Raw genomic sequence first — 18,754 nt, 5'->3', positions numbered from 1 at the left:
CTGTCGGATTTTTGGGGTGGGATTTACTGACCGGCATCTTGAAGGTTGGACGCGACAGCGAGCTGGATGGATGGGGAAGTGTCGTCGTTCGGGAGGCGGGTGGTTTGTGTGCGGCAGGGCTTGGCTTCGCTTGTGTGTCAGGTGATTTACGCCTGAGGCAGATAATGAGTGATTATGTCATTCAGGCAGAAATATTCATGCCTGGGGGAGGTGGCGCCAGCCGTCGGCGCCAAGCACCAAGGATTGGCCACCATGATACTAATCAAGTAGGCGGTGAGTCGATCGGGAATGACTCAATTCCGACCGACCGAGTTGGTCGCCCGAATGTTCGTCCGGTTTTGCGCCCGGGATTCTTCCACGCCCCCGCGGCCCCGTGAACGCGATGCTACCAGGCCCAATTTTGTGCATGATGCAATTTTGCGTCCGATCCAGGTTTTTACCTTAGATACTCAAAATAAGTACACCCTTTTTTTTTGTCTTGCACATGGCGACCATCCCTGATGTACACGAGTATACTGTAGTAGTTATGGTTGGAGGGTGCTCATCTGCGATGTAGTGAATCCTGAATAGGAAAAAAAACATTGTCCAAGCCCCACCAAACCCACCATTAAAAAACAAGCCGACAGTATCGAATTTGCGCCGCGCTGATTGGCGGATCTCGGTTTGACCCGAGTCGCGTGTGGAGCCTGCAGCTCGCGCTCTGCTACCGAATGTTCTAGTGTACATAAGATGTAATATTTACCCCTGTAGCATAGAGGGTGGTCCTCTCGGATGGTTACGTGTACACCAAATGTAGTTACGCCTGGTCGTATTGCGGGATCCAAGGTTCAGGCAATAATATCTTGATAAGCTCGTAATTACCTTAGGTGCACGTCAGATCGGATGCTCCTTGGGCACTGCTCCATAGTACTTGGAGGGTGGATGCATGCATAAACCCGCCGGAGACTTCAGACTCCGGCCCACCGACCACCGAAGCAGGTCCCCGTTTTCCATCTTGACTCGGAATACGAATCGCCTAACTTGTTTAAGTATTTGACAGTCTAGTCATCCAGATTTAAGCCGACGAATCTGCTCTTCGTGGGTTGCGCGCTGTTCAACCTTGGTTCACATATAGTGCTACTTCCGTCGCTGTCACTACCACTTTTGACGTCCACTCGCTTTCTTCCACCTCTCCCCTATCAACTTCACCTTCACACTTGAGGCTTAGAATTCTCCGGTGCATTCTTGAACCTCGTGCTTCTGCTCCTTGCGCATTGCGCATTCGAGTGAGCTCGGCAAGGGGAAAAGTGGACCCGCAATGCAACAACCCGAAGAAGGCGCCGCCGCCGTCGAAAAGGTGCCAGACGAAGTCGCGACAGACCCTGCCACAGAGAAACACGACGACACCAACTCAAGCAATTTTTCGAAACCTCAAAATGCTGCCAAAGCCCTCGACATCAGCGACGACGCGCTCTTCGCCCACCTCCCCGACCACGAAAAGACAATCCTAAAACTCCAGCTCGATGCACCCGCCGCCAAAATCTCCTTCTTCGGCCTCTACCGCTATGCCTCGCGAATGGATATGCTCATCCTGTTCGTCAGCGCTATCTGCGCCATTGCGGCCGGTGCCGCCTTGCCTCTCTTTACGATTCTCTTTGGGTCCCTCACGACGGCCTTTAAGAATATTTCACAGGGCATGATGGATTATGACAGCTTCTACCATGAGCTCTGCAAGAATGTGCTGTATTTTGTGTACCTGGGTATCGCGGAGTTTGTGACTGTCTACGTCAGTACCATCGGCTTCATTTATACCGGTGAACACGTTACGCAGAAAATCCGCGAGCATTACCTTGAGGCTATCCTGCGACAGAATATTGCGTATTTTGATAAATTGGGCGCTGGTGAGGTTACGACGCGCATCACGGCTGATACCAATCTTATTCAGGATGGGATTTCCGAGAAGGTGGGATTGACCCTCACGGCTATCGCTACATTTGTCACGGCTTTTATTGTCGCATATGTCAAGTATGCGCGGCTGGCTGGTATTTGTACCTCGACCATTGTTGCGCTTGTCCTGGTCATGGGCGGTGGATCTAGGTTCATTATCAAGTATAGCAAACTCTCGCTCGAGAGTTATGGTGCTGGTGGGACTGTCGCCGAAGAGGTGATCAGTTCCATCCGCAATGCGACGGCATTCGGGACGCAGGATAAACTGGCCAAGCAGTATGAAACGCACCTCAAGCTGGCTGAGCGCTGGGGAATGCGTCTGCAGATGGCGCTGGGTGTGATGGTCGGTGCGATGTTCGGCGTCATGTTCCTCAACTATGGTCTGGGATTCTGGATGGGATCCCGGTATCTTGTGGCCGGCGATGTCAATGTCGGCCAGGTCCTGACTATTCTCATGGCTATCTTGATTGGATCGTTCAGTCTGGGTAATGTCAGCCCGAACGGTCAGGCATTTACGAATGCCGTTGCGGCCGCTGCGAAGATTTTTGGGACGATTGATCGCGTTTCGCCGGTTGATCCTACCGTCGACGACGGAAAGACTCTCGACCATGTCGATGGTGACATTGAATTCCGCAATGTCAAGCATATCTACCCCTCCCGTCCTGAGGTAACGGTTATGCAGGATGTCTCGTTGAAGATCCCCGCTGGCAAGACAACTGCCCTTGTTGGACCTTCTGGGTCTGGTAAGAGTACTGTTGTCGGACTGGTTGAGCGGTTTTATCTGCCTGTCGGCGGTAATGTCTACCTGGATGGCCACGATATCCAAGATCTCAACCTGCGCTGGCTGCGGCAGCAGATTTCGCTTGTGAGTCAAGAGCCTGTGCTTTTCGGTACGACCATCTACGAGAATATCCGACACGGTCTGATCGGAACCCGATTCGAGAGCGAATCGACCGAAAAGATTCGTCAATTGATCGAGGACGCGGCCAAGATGGCGAATGCGCACGACTTCATCATGGCGTTGCCAGAGGCGTACGAGACGAATGTTGGTCAGCGCGGCTTCTTGCTCTCTGGTGGCCAGAAGCAGCGTATTGCCATTGCGCGTGCGGTTGTGTCAGACCCCAAAATCTTGCTTCTGGACGAGGCGACTTCAGCTTTGGACACCAAGTCTGAGGGCGTTGTGCAGGCTGCTCTGGACCGTGCTGCTGAAGGTCGGACTACCATTGTCATTGCGCATCGTTTGTCGACTATCAAGACGGCACATAACATCGTTGTCTTTGTTAATGGTCAGATTGTGGAACAGGGGACTCACGATAACCTGCTCGAACGCGATGGTCCCTACTCCAAGCTCGTCGAGGCGCAGCGTATCAATGAGGAGAAGGAGGCTGATGCGCTGGCTGATGCAGACGAGGACTCGGACGAGGCGTTCGAGAAAGAGCAGATTGCCCGCGTCAAGTCGTATGCCAGTGGCGCGTCCAGCCGCAGGATCAAAGACGAGGAGGCTCTCGTCGGCGCAGGCGACGACCTGATCCAACGCGCGGATACCCGCAAATCTGTATCGAGCATGGTACTCTCCAAGCGCACGACCGAAGGAACCCGCAAATACTCCCTCTGGACCCTGATCAAATTCATCGCCGGCTTCAATAAGACCGAGTGGAAGTGGCTTGTGCTAGGTCTAATCTTCTCCATCCTCGGCGGCGGCGGCCAACCCACCCAAGCCTTCCTCTACGCCAAAGCCATCACCGCCCTCTCCCGTCCAGAAAGCCAGTACGCCCAGCTTCGCTCCGACGCCAATTTTTGGTCCCTCATGTTTTTGGTAGTTGGAATAGCGCAATTCATCACCCTCTCCACCCACGGCATCGCCTTCGCCTACTGCTCCGAGCGTCTGGTCTGCAAAGCCCGTGCAAAAGCCTTCCGCATCATGCTCCGCCAGGACATCAACTTTTTCGATAAAGAAGAAAACAGCACCGGTGCCCTGACTTCTTTCCTCTCCACCGAGACAAAACACCTCTCCGGCGTCAGCGGCCAAACCCTCGGCACGATCCTCATGACCTCCACCACCCTCATCGCGGCCATCGTCATCTCCCTCTCTTTCGGCTGGAAACTGGCTCTTGTCTGCATCTCTGTTGTCCCCGTCTTGCTGGGCTGCGGTTTCTACCGCTTCTACATGCTCGCCGCCTTCCAGCGCCGCTCAAAGGCTGCATACGAAGGCTCCGCCAGCTACGCCTGTGAAGCTACCTCCGCCATCCGCACCGTCGCCTCGCTGACCCGCGAACAAGACGTCTGGGACGTGTATCATGGGCAATTGGAAACGCAGGGCCGCGCTAGTTTGATTTCGGTTTTCAAGTCCTCGCTTCTGTACGCCATGTCGCAGGCCCTGGTGTTCTTCTGCGTCGCTCTGGGCTTCTGGTACGGCGGTACGTTGCTCGGCAAAGGCGAATACAACACCTTCCAATTCTTCGTCTGCTTCAGCGAGATCCTATTCGGCGCTCAGTCTGCCGGAACAGTCTTCTCTTTCTCGCCGGATATGGGGAAGGCGAAGAACGCGGCTTCGGAATTCCGAAAGCTTTTCGACCGTCGTCCGACGATCGATACCTGGTCTGAGGATGGAAAGACTCTCGAACAATGCGACGGCACGATCGAGTTCCGCGACGTCCACTTTAGATACCCCACCCGTCCTGAACAGCCTGTTCTGCGCGGTCTGAATTTGAGTGTTCAGCCGGGTCAGTATATTGCGCTTGTTGGGCCTAGTGGGTGCGGCAAGAGTACGACGATTGCATTGCTGGAACGCTTCTATGATGCCCTGGACGGGGGGTGTACGTTGACGGCCAGAATATTGCGGATCTTAACGTCAATTCTTATCGCAGTCATCTTGCGCTGGTTAGTCAGGAGCCGACTCTTTATCAGGGAACCATTAAGGATAATATCTTGCTCGGCATTGAGGCGGATGATGTTGAGGAAGAGGCGCTTATTAAGGCTTGCCGCGATGCGAATATTTATGACTTTATCATGTCTCTCCCGTGCGTTTCCTTCCCCTTCCCCCTCCCCTTCCTCCTTCCAGTCCTTACTAACTCGTGTTTGTGCAGTGACGGCTTCAACACAATAGTCGGCAGCAAAGGCGGCATGCTATCCGGCGGCCAAAAACAACGCGTCGCAATCGCCCGCGCCCTCCTCCGCAACCCCAAAATCCTGCTACTGGACGAAGCGACCTCGGCGCTGGACTCGGAATCTGAAAAGGTTGTCCAGGCGGCACTTGATGCGGCGGCACGTGGGAGAACGACTATTGCCGTCGCTCATCGGCTGAGTACGATCCAGAAGGCGGATATTATTTATGTCTTTGATCAGGGGCGGATTGTCGAGAGTGGTACGCATGCTGAGTTGTTGAGGAATAAGGGGAGGTATTTTGAGTTGGTTAATTTGCAGAGTCTTGGGAAGACGCATTAGCCGCGTACCTCTGGTGTTGGTGAGTGCACACGGCTGTTACTATTTACTCTAATATGTATTTAATTATTTTTTTCTTTTCTGGCGAGCCTTTGATTTCCCCTCCCCTCTACCATCTGATCTCATCTCTTAGCACTCCTCTCAGCATAAATTTGGAGTTTGGCAGCGTGAATAGAAGATTTTTGTTTTTGATGTGATATCCGTCGTAACGATAAATTGTCATAACCCCATAAGTCATCAATCATAATCCAATCATACCATCATAAAATACATCACATAGAATACTCAACTGGAAGGAATTAGTCCTCCCTGATGATAAACCCGCAGTACTCCCGTTCATACGTGTAATGAATGCACTGGTGTAGTGTAATCAATCTCCCTCCCCAACCCCAAACTCCCCCTAACCTCAATAACACGAACCCCACGCGCCTCAGCGATCAGCCCCATCAACCCAAGACCTACATCCTTGATTTCGTTGTACGCGTGTAGCAGGTCGATGTGTTTTTTCACTGTTGTCGATGGGTTGTTTCTATCCCGTGTAAAGGGTCAGTTGGTCAGGTCGGGGTTGGGGTAGGGTGGTTGACGTACTGCAGTTTGGAGGTGACCTCTGCAAGCATGGACTCGGTTGAGGCTATTTGCGTTGTGAGCGTTTCTAACATGGTGGTGAGGGTTTTCTGCGAGTATTAGTATTCGTGATAGGACCGAGCTGAGGTGCTGGAGTTTGTATGGGGGTGTACCAGGCGTGCTTCGCGTTTTGGATCGGTGGTAGATTCGTCCTTCTCGAACTCTTGTGGTTTCATGGATTCATCTGCCTCGCTTTCTTTGGTGTCCATCTTGTCTTGTCGTGTACTACTTACTTGTAGTGGAGTACTTGTGGTGAGGTTGATCCCAGCCAATCACACCCACCGCTGAATAATCGCGGTGTGCCAAGACTGCCACTGGGTTGACTGAGGCTGTGGGGACAAAAGAAAGGAGAGGTGGCAGTGTAGAGTGAGAATAATTAAGAGGGAGGGAGGAAGCGGAAGAGAATTGCCAAATACTAACTGAATTTAAGCTAAGGTTCAAGTTAGTAACGAGTATCGTACCACTGTACCAAAAGTAGGGCGGGCACTGTACAAAGCATTGTTGCTGTCGTAATCGGAAACACCGGATTGGGGAACTTTTGAGGACCTCCTTCCCCGTCGCCATCTCCCCCTCTCTCTCACAACCACCACAACCACCATGGCTTCTCGTGCGCTAGCGGCCATCATCTTCGCGGCTTCCGCGCTTGCCCATGGAGGCCACGAGCATGTCCCCGAGGGCTCGGCTGTCTCGGAGGATCCGATCGTATGTTCCTGCCTTGCTATCGCCGACCCCGTTCCTGTCCCTGTCAAGGTCGGGTCGGCGATGTCTGATCACGACTAATCTGATGTGAAGGACTCCACGCTATGGATTCACATGATCTTGATGGGCTTTGCATTCGGTGCTATCTTTCCGTTTGGCATGGTCCTGGGCGTAAGTGCCTCATCCTCCGCTGGCCGCCGGCCGCAACAATACTCAGGGTACTAATGCTGATGCTTGCTGTACAGATCGTCCGCTCCCGCTGGCACGTCCCCGTTCAAATAGTCGGCACCGTCATCGCCGTCCTAGCCTACTTCCTCGGCCACGCGCACAAAGGCCGCCAGTTCGGCAAAAACGCCCACGCCTCCTTCGCCAACTGGCTCATGCTCCTACTCGTCATCCAAGTCGTGCTGGGCTTCTACCTGAAACTACACCTCGTGAAAGCAGGCCAAGCGCGCATCCGATGGATCTTCGTGCTGGCGCACGGGGTCGTCGGCAAGATCATGCCCGTCGTCTCCTGGGCACAGATGCTCTTCGGCGGTATTGCCGCGCTGGGATTCTGTCAGGATGATCATATGGGACAGTGTCTTGCGCATTTTATTATGGGGTCTGCATTTATTGGGTATGGTATTTGTCTGACCATCCTCTTGCTTGTGGGTCAGTTCTGGTTGCGACGCACTGGGCGCAGTCAGGAGTTTTTTGACTCGCTCATCATTGCGGCTTGGGGGTGTGTTAATACTTTCACTGAGCATCGGTGGGGTCAGCCGTGGGCGCATAATGATCTTCAGCATACGACTATGGGCATTGTTTGGTGGTGTGCTGGGTTGTTGGGCATGTGGCTTAGTCGAAATCGCTATGGACGGCCGAAGCGCAACCTTATCCCTGCCATTGTTATTCTTATGACGGGTTATGCCATGTCGGCTCATCCGCAGACTCTCATGATCTCCACTATGATCCATTCGATTTTCGGGTATACCCTCATGGCCGCCGGTTTTACTCGGATCATTGAGATCTCCTTTGTCCTCCGCGACAAGAGCGCGCTGAGCATGAATGGGGCGGAGCCGAATAGCTTCCAGTACTTGCCTCCATTCGTGCGTCCCCTATCTCGAAATCTAATTGATTCAGAATATAACTAACGAACTGAGTAGCTCCTCTATGCCTCCGGCTTCCTCTTCATGGGCGCAACAGAAGAACAAATGAAACTCCTCAGCGACGCAGGCATCACACACGTCTCCTACGTGCTGATCTTGTACAGCATCGCCTTTATCCTCTTCCTTTGTACGTCCATTCTCCCATCTTCACCCCACCATAGCACACTACTAACAAATTCCGAAAGTCGTCAACGTCCTTCTCCACATCTACGCGATCCACGCCTGGCCAGAAGAAGACTCCGCCGAAGAAGAGTCCGACCCCGAATCCCGCGGTAAATACACCAGTGCAAACGGCTTGAATGGTCGTGCCCGCTCGCAATCTGAGGCGCAGCGTATCCAGGATGCGGAGACGTTTGAACTGCAGGGTCTTATTAGTGATGAGGAGGAGGAGGGGTCTTCGATGGGGCCGAGGAAGAGGGGGGAGGAGATGGGGAAGGAGCATTGAATAAAAAAAAGAGTTTCTTTTGCTTGCTACGCTTGGTATAGTACTTGAGGTACCTTGGGGTGGTGTTTGTATCAACTTCGAAGCTTGTTGGGTTGCGGTTAGATTGGTGCTGTCTTGATATCATGGTGCATTTCTCTTGGGCGTTGGTGGTCTTAGTATATGGTAGATAATGTGGACATACTTTTTGTTTCTAGGTTGTTTTGGGAACTAGTGTACTATGTCTGGTAGATGGTACCAGCTAAGTGGTACAATTACGCATTCTGTTAACTACGATCATCTACTACGAGCTCAGCACGTATGGACCAGTCAAGTGTCATTCAATATCCTACACACCCCCTATTCAAATACTGACTGATCGAATTTCAGAAATCACTTAGAAACCACCCTATGCCTCTACTCTAGGCCTCACATCAGTTATAAGGAAACAATCATGGAATCCGGTCCATTCGTAAATCGTGAAAAATCATGTCGTCATCAGATCACTGCGAGGCCACAAGAATGCAGGGCATTCTGACCAGTGCGTTGAAAAGCACCTAGCGCAGGTCGTTGGAGGGAAGGAAGCGAGGCCCGGCGTATCCATGCGCAATGATGCTTTCAAGGTTCACGCTGCCCTCGCGGCGGGGACCCCAGAGTTTGATCAGGATGAAGCGGCCAGAACTGTTGCTGCGTCAGATATGGACATGTTGGAGTGGAGGGAGAAACGTACACCGCAGGCTCAAACCTGATGGTCACCATGCCATCGTTTTGACGGATCGTGAAACGAGCATGGGGCTTCAAGGGATCTGAGACTGGATTAGTCTCGCCACTCGGGTTCTCCTCGCTTTCTCCGTTAGGCTGCGCCCGGATGGGGTTGATAAGGCTCGGGGTTGCATTTTCGGTCGAGTCGGAGTGACGGGGAGATTGCGATCCAGTCAAGGTGCGTCGAATGGTCCCAATGCGTCGCTGGAGTTCGTTGCGACGACGATTGAGGCTGTGCGTTCCGCGCTCGCTGGGGCCAGTGCCGGCACCACTATCCTCATCTTCGTCATCGTCGTTGAGTTCTTCGTCCTCATCATGTGCGCTGTCATCGGTTTCATGACCGAGAATCCATGCTTCAGCTAGTCTTTGTTGGGCATTAGCGGCGTCATCCGGGAATTCGGGTTCAATGGTATTTCTATGATACACTTGATAGTTCGCGGTAACCCGGAACTCAGGCTGCATGTCAGGCACGTTCGAGTGGGCATTTGCACTGTCACTACTGGTTCGCGAGTCTGGGCTGACCACAACCGTCGGAGCAAGGAAGCGTGAAGGAGTTCGGGAAGGGTTGAGATATTCTTGGGAGGGACGCGAACGACGAAGTTCACGAACACGAGAGTTCGGATAGGAGATCTGGTAACGGTTGGTGCGCGACAGAAGCTCGTCTTTTGTCATCGAGACAAAGACCATACCCTCTTGAGTGCTAGCTGTTGTTAGGAAGGTCCCCTGGTCAGGGAGGCGATAAAATACGTACCTCGAATCAAAGCCATGACGGGGCGCTTTGATTACGAGCTTTTGCAAGGCGAAGGGTGCCTCGTCTCGGTGCTGCAGGATCAAGTTGCAGTGGTTCAACTGGCTGCAGTACTCCGCCATGTCGTCCTTGAGGATATTCTCCGGGTGAGAATTCTCTCCAAGAACAGTAGAAATACCCCCATCGCAGCTTGCGATCTCCATCTGCAAAGGTCCAGGTACAACCTGGCCATAGTGTCCATAGTTGAAACCTCCCATGCCTTCGCGCTGGTCGTCGGTATCCAGCTTGCGACGCTTCAACCGATCCTCTTCACCTTCAGCCCCGTTGCGAGGGGACTGCGACATTGCGGGAAGATATTCTCTTCTCAGAGAACTACTAGGTCCTTGAAAATTGGGTCGAGACGACTGACGTTGGAGTCGTCGATCTGAAGCTGAAGAAGCGGGGCTCAAAGTTGACCGCGATGGCGGAGAGTCTCTGCGTCTTCTGGAATGAAAATCTTGGTGTCGCAAAAGAGTTTCGACAGTGGTTTCGGATCCTTCCTGCTGGGTCTGTGTTCGGTTTCGTGACCGGTTCGACTCCGCGGCTTGGTCGTTCCGCTGTTCTTCGATCTCTCGGTTCAGTGCTTCCAGTGCCCGTCTCGTGGCAGCTGGGTTGCGCGATTGTTCTGAATCTGCTCGAACCAGGTTGCGAAGATAGACAAGCTGGTTTCGGGAGGGACTGGGATCGTGTGGCGTAGTTTCGGAATTTTGTTGCGATGGGTAGAACTCGAGAGGAGTAAGTAAGTCGAAAGGTCGGTCGAAAGTGTTTGGAAGTTCACCGTTGTACGTGACACTCCCGTTCTCAATCCTCCAGGCCGGTCTGAGGGCCGCCCCGTCGATGAGTCGTTGTACTCGATCAGGAAGTGTGTCGGCGGAGGGTGGAGGCGGTTCAGAGTTACTCGCAGCTGGTCGGCGGAGAGAGGAAGAAGCTGGGGGGTGATCGTAGTTGTCCGACTGTTTCACGGTGAGCACTTGGAGTGCTCGGGGGGTAACGAAAGGCTGAATGATTTAACTTACCATCCTGGTTATCAGTTAGTCGGGCGATCCTGGATGAGCGACCGGGAGGCCCGCAAACGAAGCACGGGCAGATTTGTGCGTCGAGAGGGGAAATCATGGGGGAACAACCAGTTGGGGAACGGCCCAGATGGGCCAGCAGTGGGAAAGGAAGAGGTTGTGGAGGGGAAGTTGGGTGGTGCGCGACTGCCTACCTTAACGTGCGCTTGTTGGTGGGCGGTGCACGTGATAAGCGATTAGATCATCGTTGTGGGGAGAGCTTGAGCTTCTTCTTTCCACCGTCAACCCTCTCCCAAACAAAAATGGTGGATTCTGAGAATGGCCAGCAAATTAGCGCCGGTATATCTCTCTCTTATTTATTTTCTGGTGCATTTCGCTAACTTCTCTAGACGAGATCGCGCTCTATGATCGACAGATCCGTCTCTGGGGTGTCCAGGCACAGGAAAAGTATTCCTCCCTCCCAAGCCAGCAATCTAGAATGGGACCTAATCATATACTCAAAGGATTCGATCTGCCAAAATTCTTCTAATTACTGTGAAAGCGCTGTCGAATGAAGTCGCCAAAAACCTTGTCCTTGCGGGAATCGGCTCGCTCACGATTCTAGACCATGAACCGGTGACGGATGCCGATTTGGATGCGCAGTTCTTCCTGGAAGAAGCGCATAAGGATGAGAGTATTATCAAGGATGGAAAAAAGGTATTAATAATACTCGCAGTGATTTTTTCCGGCTTAGGACTGACACGCAGAAACCCAGCGAGCCGAAGTTGCAGGTCCCCAGATCCATCGCATGAACCCCCGAGTGGAGCTGAACATCGACACGGACGACGTTCGAACAAAACAGCCGGAGTTTTTCGCACAATTCGATGTCACGATTGCTACCGAGCTGGACTTTTCAACAAACACAACCATCAACGCCGCGTGCCGTCTCGCTAATCGTCCGTTCTACGCTGCCGGTCTACACGGATTCTACGGCTATATCTTTGCCGACCTTATCTCGCATGATTTCGTGATCGAACGCGCTAAGTCAAACGTCCCCTCTCAGCAGCAAGAAACTCCTACCCGGAGTATTGTGGATGTGACAACCAAGAAGGACAACGACAAGATCATTGAGCTTGTCACCAAGCGCGAAAAATACAGCCCTTTCCTTCTCGCGAATAGCTCTCCTCTGCCCGACGACTTTACCCGTCTACCCCGCCGGCGCAAGCAGATCACTCCGTTGCTGAGCTGTCTCCGCGCCCTTTGGGAGTTTGAGAAAAACTCCGGCGGCCGTCGCCCCACCTTCCAGCATACAGACCTAGAGTTGTTCACCAAGATGTCAAGAGAAAGGCACCAAGAGCTCAAGCTGGACCTCGCTACGCTGGACTCTACATTCTTGCGCTCGTTCTTGCAGAATCTGGGCTGTGAATTGAGTCCCGTGGCTGCTTTCCTGGGTGGCGCCCTTGCACAGGACGTAATTAATGTTCTTTCGGCGAGGGAACAGCCGTTGCAGAACATGCTTCTGTTTGACGGCGAGAAATCTCAGGGTCCAATTTACCCGCTTCATCCATTCTTCCCTGCTGAATTGGGTATGGAATCCCTTGCTGCTGTTCCGCCGGTTAGCAATGCTATTCCAAGTCATCCTGCTCCACCGACAACCACGTCGTAGGAGGTTTTAGCCGGTCAAATTGATTCGGCGTCTCAGGATATAAGTGTAGGGTTCATGCAATGTTTAACGAATTTCTTTGGTGCCTGCTTATAGGTAAGAGAGTGGCATATACCATAGCAACAGCAAGATTTGAATGAATTGATTTGTGATAACTGGACATTGTGGCGGATGATAAACTGTGCTCATCTACTTGTCCCAACTAAGGGATATATCCTAATTATGGGTAGATATAATGTAAGCGGTGGATTTTTATCAAATGTGGTCATGGCAGGCACCACCTAGGCAGTTACGAATGTCGATACAGGTTGCTTTACCATAAATCTTTGTTATCGTGGTATCGTCTGATGCACTGTTCTTGCGGGGATATATATTCGACCCGTCGGCGACGAATTTTTCAAAATGGCCAGAGAATTACCGAAAAGTGTCCCAAACCAACAAAAAGGACTAGAGCAAGAAATTCGGCACCCAAGTGTATTTTGTTCTCAAATTATGTCATGCTTCTAGACCAAAGTGTCCTCGCTTTAGCACCAGTGCCAATGCCAAGACATCAGATCAAAGAGACAAATTAAAGCTTTCAGTGGCATAATTGCACTACCCCGTCCAAAAGTCGGATATTAACTTAAGAGGTCAAAAAAACAGTCACACGATTGATTTCCATTCTGACCGAAAACAGAATAAGGATGCAAAAGAAAGTCCTCAGCGAAGGTGAGGTTGAACAAAAAGCAAAAAAGAAGTGCTCACGTCCAGATTCGAACTGAAGACCTCGGCATTACTAGTGCCGCGCTCTACCAACTGAGCTACGCGAGCTGATTGGATATACCGTGAATATACTTATGCTTTATAAATGCTGCAAATATGTGGAAGATTTTTATAAAAAAGGAGAAAAGTAGAATGCCCCCATCCAGGATCGAACTGGAGACCTCAGGATTGCAACTCTGTTACCAGAGTCGTCATATGACAAGATATGAGACCTGCGTCATAGCCAACTAGACCATAGAGGCGATTCATGTCAAAGAATTCGGAAAAGAGATTTATCTCGGCTCCTAAACCAGAAGTAGGTGAGCTCTTTTGCTGCGCCTAACTGTTTGTAGGCTGGTTCACCACCCTGGCAGAAACCGCGCTCACGAAGACATTCAGCAATATAGTCGAAGACCCGGTTCAGCCTCGACCATAATGATTCTATGCCCGATTGGAGCTAATGCCAGGACTTTATCGATTGGGAGACTCTTGTACACATGGCAGCACGGGCCCGGTTATCCCGAAGAGGGCTTAGCAATCTCCAAGGCCCGAGAAGGGCTGATACGACCAAGCCCGGTGGGCCGGGAACATGAGAGCCCCATCTCCGAGCCCGAGTATATAATCGTTCCAACACCCTCTCCTCACTATCTACTAGTGCTAGGGCCCTGCTCTTGACCGGATCTTCTGACAGCCTACCCCATTTGTCTCTAAACATTCTCCTCCCCTTCCCTCACATCCATATCTACACATCCACTCCCACCATGCATCGCTCCTACGAAGCCCGCTCGGGTTCGGGCTCTCCCGACCACAGCAACAGCAGTGCCTTCAGCCCTAACGCAAACCCCAACGAGGACTGGACCAAGCTTCCACAGGAGAGAACATTTGCATCGAGCGTCTCTTTGCTCGACAACCTTCCCACAAGCTACCATTTCTACGGCATACCTCAATGCTCGGCGAACACAGACAATGCGCTGTTTGAAACAACTACGCAGCTCGATATGGATCAGACCGCTTGGAGGAGCCAGCCGGGCATCGCGGAAGATGATCTGATCAATATGGAAACTTCTGAGGCCCATCAATGGCTTTCAAGTGACACTGCTGCAGGAAGCGATGCCACATCCCACGATTTTCCAATAGCTTCAGCAGAGAAGCAAATGCCCGAAGGCATGGAGAACAAGAAACAAAAGATCAACCGATCTGGCCGTGACTATTCTTGTGGTACTCTGACATTGTAAGTCCCCCTTTATCATGCATTGGGATACATTTTTGATCTTATTATGACAGCCAACCTCGTCCCGGACCATTCGAGTGCGGCTGGCATAACTGCAAACACGTTGGCAGCTTTTCACGCCAGGCAACCCTATGGCGTCATATCAAGAGTAAACATCTTGACCCTGAATCTTATACTTGTATGATTTGCAGTTACAAAACCGGCCGCAAAGACAAGTTCCAGGATCACGTTCGCTTTGCGCATAGTCGTAATTGTACCTGTCATGTGGGTTGATTAGAGTTTGGGTTTTCATGGAGCTTAATGGGTCTATGCTTCAATTGGGTTCGGAAATACAGAGCTCTATTTTGTCTTCATATTACCGGAGGATGACTTGGAATGTTTCCAAAATATCATTTGCTGCGTTGTTTTTGTATGGGCTTATTAGTGAAGACGTAAAATTAAGATGCAGGATCTGGATTTCAAGGACATGAAGAGAATTGAGGAGCAGATATGAGGCGATTCATGTTATAAGGCCCAGAAAATAAATTTATGAATCTAAATAGTCTGTTTCTGTACTCACCGTCCCCGAGTCCTTGCAACATTAGCGACCACGCCGTCCATCCTTTGCATCTCGCAGGACTGACATAACATAGAGCAGTGGAATGTAAGCTACTATGTTTTGAAATTCAAATACTGGTATACAACCATGTACGTCCCTATGCAGTACGCTACTGACAGCAGTAACTACTAGCCTGGCTTATGTTAAAGGAATATGCGCATCATCCATTGCAGAGGGCGGCATACCCCGATCCCTCTATACTGTGGAACCTTATACATCAAAAACATTCTGTCGTCATTATTGAAGCAGATAGTCATGATGGCTATTGACTGCATGCCGTTCCTCGCCACGTGAGGTTTCGAACCCGGGAAGGGAACTTGTATGATTACCTCACCGAGTTGATTTTGCTGCCACACTCGTGACATACTCATCAAATATAAAGGTGTGATTCGTACACAATAGCGAATAGAATGATACAGGCTAGAAAACGAACGTTTTGAGTTTGAGACAAGTAATGCATGCTTACAAAGGGGAGGTGAATTTAATGAAGGCGCGTTGAGGCTCAGACCGTCAATACATTTCCCTTGCCGCCTTGATTTCATGTGTATGCATGCTGGGTATTCGGCGCACATAAAATGCGAGGCGGCTGACGGAAAGATACTATCACGGTTCACGCAGATAGCACGTACACCAACCGTACCATAAAATTGTAGCCCCTAAAGTAGCAACCCAGGAACCCCACTTATCGACAGCTGCGAAGTACTTTTGAAATCACTCGAGCACCCGAAGGGCCCTATCCCTCTCAAGTGATGATCTTTTTGATCTCAAATTATTTCAAACATTGCATACTATCCCAATTTGCTCACTTACAATTTTCTTCCAAGGCATGCTTCAATATGGGACCTCACATTCAAAGTACTTCAGTTACACGTCTGCCGAGTTATTCGGTTAAAGAAGAACGTCAATGGAGCCGTGGTGGCTTCTTATTTATCTACTGTGATCTTTACAGAAAATTGATTAAAAAGCGAGAGTCTCCGGCTTGGCAGGACATGCCAGCACAGTCACGACCTTGGTAAGGGTGGAATGAACAATGTGCACTGGGGGGTGCTCAGGATTCACAGTCGCAATATCGGTCACCTGGGGTGCAGAGGCAGAAACATTGCCGCCGACATGCTCGACGGGAGAAGGAGTCTCAACAGCACCCGCACCCGCACCTGTACCGGCACTGGCGCTGGCGCTTGTAGTCTGGATGGGAACAATGGGAGCAGCAGCGGTGGGAGTCACTTCGTACACAGTAGTTCGAGCAACGAGAGTCTCAGTTGTAACAGAGGTAGTCTTCTCGCGAGAAGGGCAGTCGGTCACAGTTGAGGGGCAGGCAGTCACAGTAACGGTGCGAGTTGACAAGATTGTCTCAGTGGTGTAGTGAGGACCACCAGCATTACTGGGTAAAGGAGAAACAGGGTATTCGGTGATGACAGCGCCACCGGGAGCAGTGGTAGTGGTAGCTTCAACAGGGCAGACAGTAGTCGAGACGAGAATGGTTTCGGTAGTCACGTATGTGCTGCGGGCAGGGCAGTTGGTCACAGTCTTTGCGCACGCGGTAATGGTCGAGGTGCGAGTCGTTAAAACGGTGGAGGTGGTGAGAGGAACATCCGACGAGGAAGAACCGTTCCCGGAGCTTCCAGTGCCTGGAGAACCATTTCCAGAAGATCCGTTGCCAGACGAGCTACTGCCTGAAGAGCTGTTGCCAGAAGAACCGTTCCCAGAAGGTCCAGAACCTGAAGAGCCGTTACCAGAAGAGCCATTACCTGAAGCACCATTCCCAGAAGAGCCATTGCCCGAAGGTCTGTTACCCGAAGATCCGTTTTCCGAAGATCCGTTGCCAGACGAGCCGCTTCCCGGAGTGTTGTTGCCAGTAGAACCGTTGCCAGAAGAGCTATCCCCAGAAGAACCGTTGCCAGTACCCTCGTTGCCCGAAGAGCCACCGCCCGAAGAGTCGTTGCCACCAGCTCCGTTGTCAGAAGAGCCACCTCCAGAAGAATTGTTGCCATTACTTCCATTGCCTGTAGAGCCGCTGCCAGGAGAGCCGCTTCCACTGCCGGACCCGTTTCCAGATCCATTAGAGCCAGGAGTGCTGCCATTAGAAGATCCGCCAGCTCCATCGCTAGGGAGAGGGAATTGTCCGCCGGTTTGAGAGGGAGATGTCACATCACCAGAGGGAGTTTGGGTGGCAGAGATGGAAGCCGAAGGGGAGGCGATGGGAACAGAGCTCGATTCGACGGGGCGGAGTGTAGGGCGCGACGAGGGATGCGAGTGCGAGGTCCAGGTTACGTGAATGAGGGATGACGAGGGTGCGGTAATGCTGGACTGGGAGCTCTGGCCAGAAGAAGCGGCCTGACTGGAAGAAACAGGTGGGATGCTGCTAGCTAGATGAGTGGTGGTAGCGAAAGAGCTGGAGGGGTCCAGTGGGGTCGAGGATGGGTGAGCAGAAACGTGCGAGGACGAGGCGTGTTGAGATGAAGCGACTGCGCTGCTAGAGAGGGGAATGCTGGAGGGCAGGCTGGTGGAAGAAGCCGGAGGAGTGGAAGCTGGGGCGGTCGAGATGGTGGTGCAGGAAGTAGTTGTCTCTCCGTTTGAGATTTTGAAGTTGTCCACGGCAACACTTGTTTCTGGGTTTTCGGGGCAGATAATATCAAGCCGCAGAGATCCACTGGTAGTCGAGGCCATAAACTCGCCTGAGAGAGTCGCCCAAGTGTTCGCCGAATACACGGGTCCCATTCCATCAATATAAGTTGTCGAGTTCTCTACCATCCACAACACCAAATCGCAGTTGGCTGCAGAACCCGCGGCCTGCATCCGATATTCGACTGAAGCTGTGTACGTGGTCCCAGCAGTCAGGCCAGAAACCGTCTGTTCAAGTCCAAAAGCCACAGGAATATCCTCAGGGCTAATGTTGATGTTGCTCACTTCCCTATATTTAATTAGAGATCGGTTGGGAATTAGGACAACAAGAAGACTTACGCATAGTAGTTACCGTCCGGTCCATCGGAGTCAGCGACTACAGCCATAGTAAAGGTGGAGTCGACATTGATCCATCCATTCAACGAGCCTGATTCAAAAGAAGGGTTCGAAACCAGATTGCCTGGGATCGTGGTGCAAGAAACGGTGTTTTTCGCCGCAGCCGAGCTGGCAAGCAGCAAAGGCAAGGATGCCTGCCGCACAAATTGCTTGTCTGAGGTATGATCAATAACAAGCACAGGAAGCTGGCCATAATTCAGTAGACTTACAAGTCATTGCAGAAAACAATCAGAGTCGACTGGAACAATTGAAGTAGATATTAAAGAGTGAAAGACTGATATAACTATACCGATGAAAAAAGAGTGAACCCAGTAATAACTGGAATAACGAACGAACGGCACCACACAACCGAGAATCTTTGCCTTTCGACAAGATAGCTTGCCACTATGTTATATACTGCCGTGACCATGAACGGAGGCTGAAACCATCCAAGATTAGAGATCCACCTGTCGGCCAAAATTGCCTGGGTGGATCGTCAGCGGCGCCATTGAACTTGGCCACCACGCGAGCTCCGTCCACTTAGATCGGGGAATCGCACTTTCGATAACGGATTGCGGTTAAAATATCTACATTGCCCAGGGTTTCAGTCCCCGAGCCCCAAGCCCCGAATCAATAGTTCCTCGGAGGCGTCACGCTAGTACGGGTGTTCCTGAACGGTCGCGGGGCATTCAAGAGAGGTATGCAATGACAAATTCGGCGACGG

The 18,754-nt window shown here is 51.6% G+C and overlaps 7 protein-coding genes across 7 annotated transcripts; 4 read left to right on the top strand and 3 right to left on the bottom strand.

The window, feature by feature from the left end:
* Positions 1-1,297: 1,297 nt before the first annotated feature.
* On the top strand, positions 1,298-5,370 carry mdr1 (ABC multidrug transporter Mdr1; the record flags this gene model as incomplete). Its single annotated transcript, XM_056619870.1, has 3 exons — positions 1,298-4,740; positions 4,794-4,946; positions 5,013-5,370. 3 exons carry the CDS (start codon positions 1,298-1,300, stop codon positions 5,368-5,370), a joined length of 3,954 nt encoding a protein of 1,317 aa, XP_056473236.1.
* A 296-nt stretch (positions 5,371-5,666) lies between these two features.
* On the bottom strand, positions 5,667-6,200 carry N7532_007376 (SWI5/SAE3 family protein; the record flags this gene model as incomplete). The annotated part of the gene is made up of 4 exons (XM_056619869.1): positions 5,667-5,723; positions 5,788-5,896; positions 5,956-6,041; positions 6,105-6,200. 4 exons carry the CDS (start codon positions 6,198-6,200, stop codon positions 5,667-5,669), a joined length of 348 nt encoding a protein of 115 aa, XP_056473235.1.
* Positions 6,201-6,588: 388 nt separating this feature from the next.
* On the top strand, positions 6,589-8,283 carry N7532_007375 (Ytp1 family protein; the record flags this gene model as incomplete). Its single annotated transcript, XM_056619868.1, has 5 exons — positions 6,589-6,693; positions 6,784-6,861; positions 6,936-7,778; positions 7,836-7,965; positions 8,024-8,283. 5 exons carry the CDS (start codon positions 6,589-6,591, stop codon positions 8,281-8,283), a joined length of 1,416 nt encoding a protein of 471 aa, XP_056473234.1.
* A 533-nt stretch (positions 8,284-8,816) lies between these two features.
* Positions 8,817-10,827, bottom strand: N7532_007374 (uncharacterized protein; the record flags this gene model as incomplete). The annotated part of the gene is made up of 4 exons (XM_056619867.1): positions 8,817-8,940; positions 8,990-9,721; positions 9,773-10,761; positions 10,825-10,827. 4 exons carry the CDS (start codon positions 10,825-10,827, stop codon positions 8,817-8,819), a joined length of 1,848 nt encoding a protein of 615 aa, XP_056473233.1.
* A 296-nt stretch (positions 10,828-11,123) lies between these two features.
* On the top strand, positions 11,124-12,466 carry N7532_007373 (E1 ubiquitin-activating protein AOS1; the record flags this gene model as incomplete). Its single annotated transcript, XM_056619866.1, has 4 exons — positions 11,124-11,160; positions 11,211-11,268; positions 11,325-11,517; positions 11,576-12,466. 4 exons carry the CDS (start codon positions 11,124-11,126, stop codon positions 12,464-12,466), a joined length of 1,179 nt encoding a protein of 392 aa, XP_056473232.1.
* A 1,499-nt stretch (positions 12,467-13,965) lies between these two features.
* N7532_007372 (uncharacterized protein) lies at positions 13,966-14,439 on the top strand (the record flags this gene model as incomplete). Its single annotated transcript, XM_056619865.1, has 1 exon — positions 13,966-14,439. One exon carries the CDS (start codon positions 13,966-13,968, stop codon positions 14,437-14,439), a length of 474 nt encoding a protein of 157 aa, XP_056473231.1.
* Positions 14,440-15,990: 1,551 nt separating this feature from the next.
* Positions 15,991-18,267, bottom strand: N7532_007371 (uncharacterized protein; the record flags this gene model as incomplete). Its single annotated transcript, XM_056619864.1, has 3 exons — positions 15,991-17,944; positions 17,995-18,205; positions 18,261-18,267. The coding sequence occupies 3 exons, from the start codon at positions 18,265-18,267 to the stop codon at positions 15,991-15,993; spliced, it is 2,172 nt and encodes a 723-aa protein (XP_056473230.1).
* Between the last annotated feature and the right edge of the window lie 487 nt (positions 18,268-18,754).

Source organism: Penicillium argentinense (genome assembly GCF_028826775.1).
Source record: "Penicillium argentinense strain IBT 30761 chromosome Unknown utg000006l_segment0_segment0, whole genome shotgun sequence".
In the NCBI taxonomy this organism is placed as follows: domain Eukaryota; kingdom Fungi; phylum Ascomycota; class Eurotiomycetes; order Eurotiales; family Aspergillaceae; genus Penicillium; species Penicillium argentinense.
The sequence above is the reverse complement of the archived record's forward strand: the minus strand, read 5'-3'. Positions and strand labels throughout refer to the sequence as shown.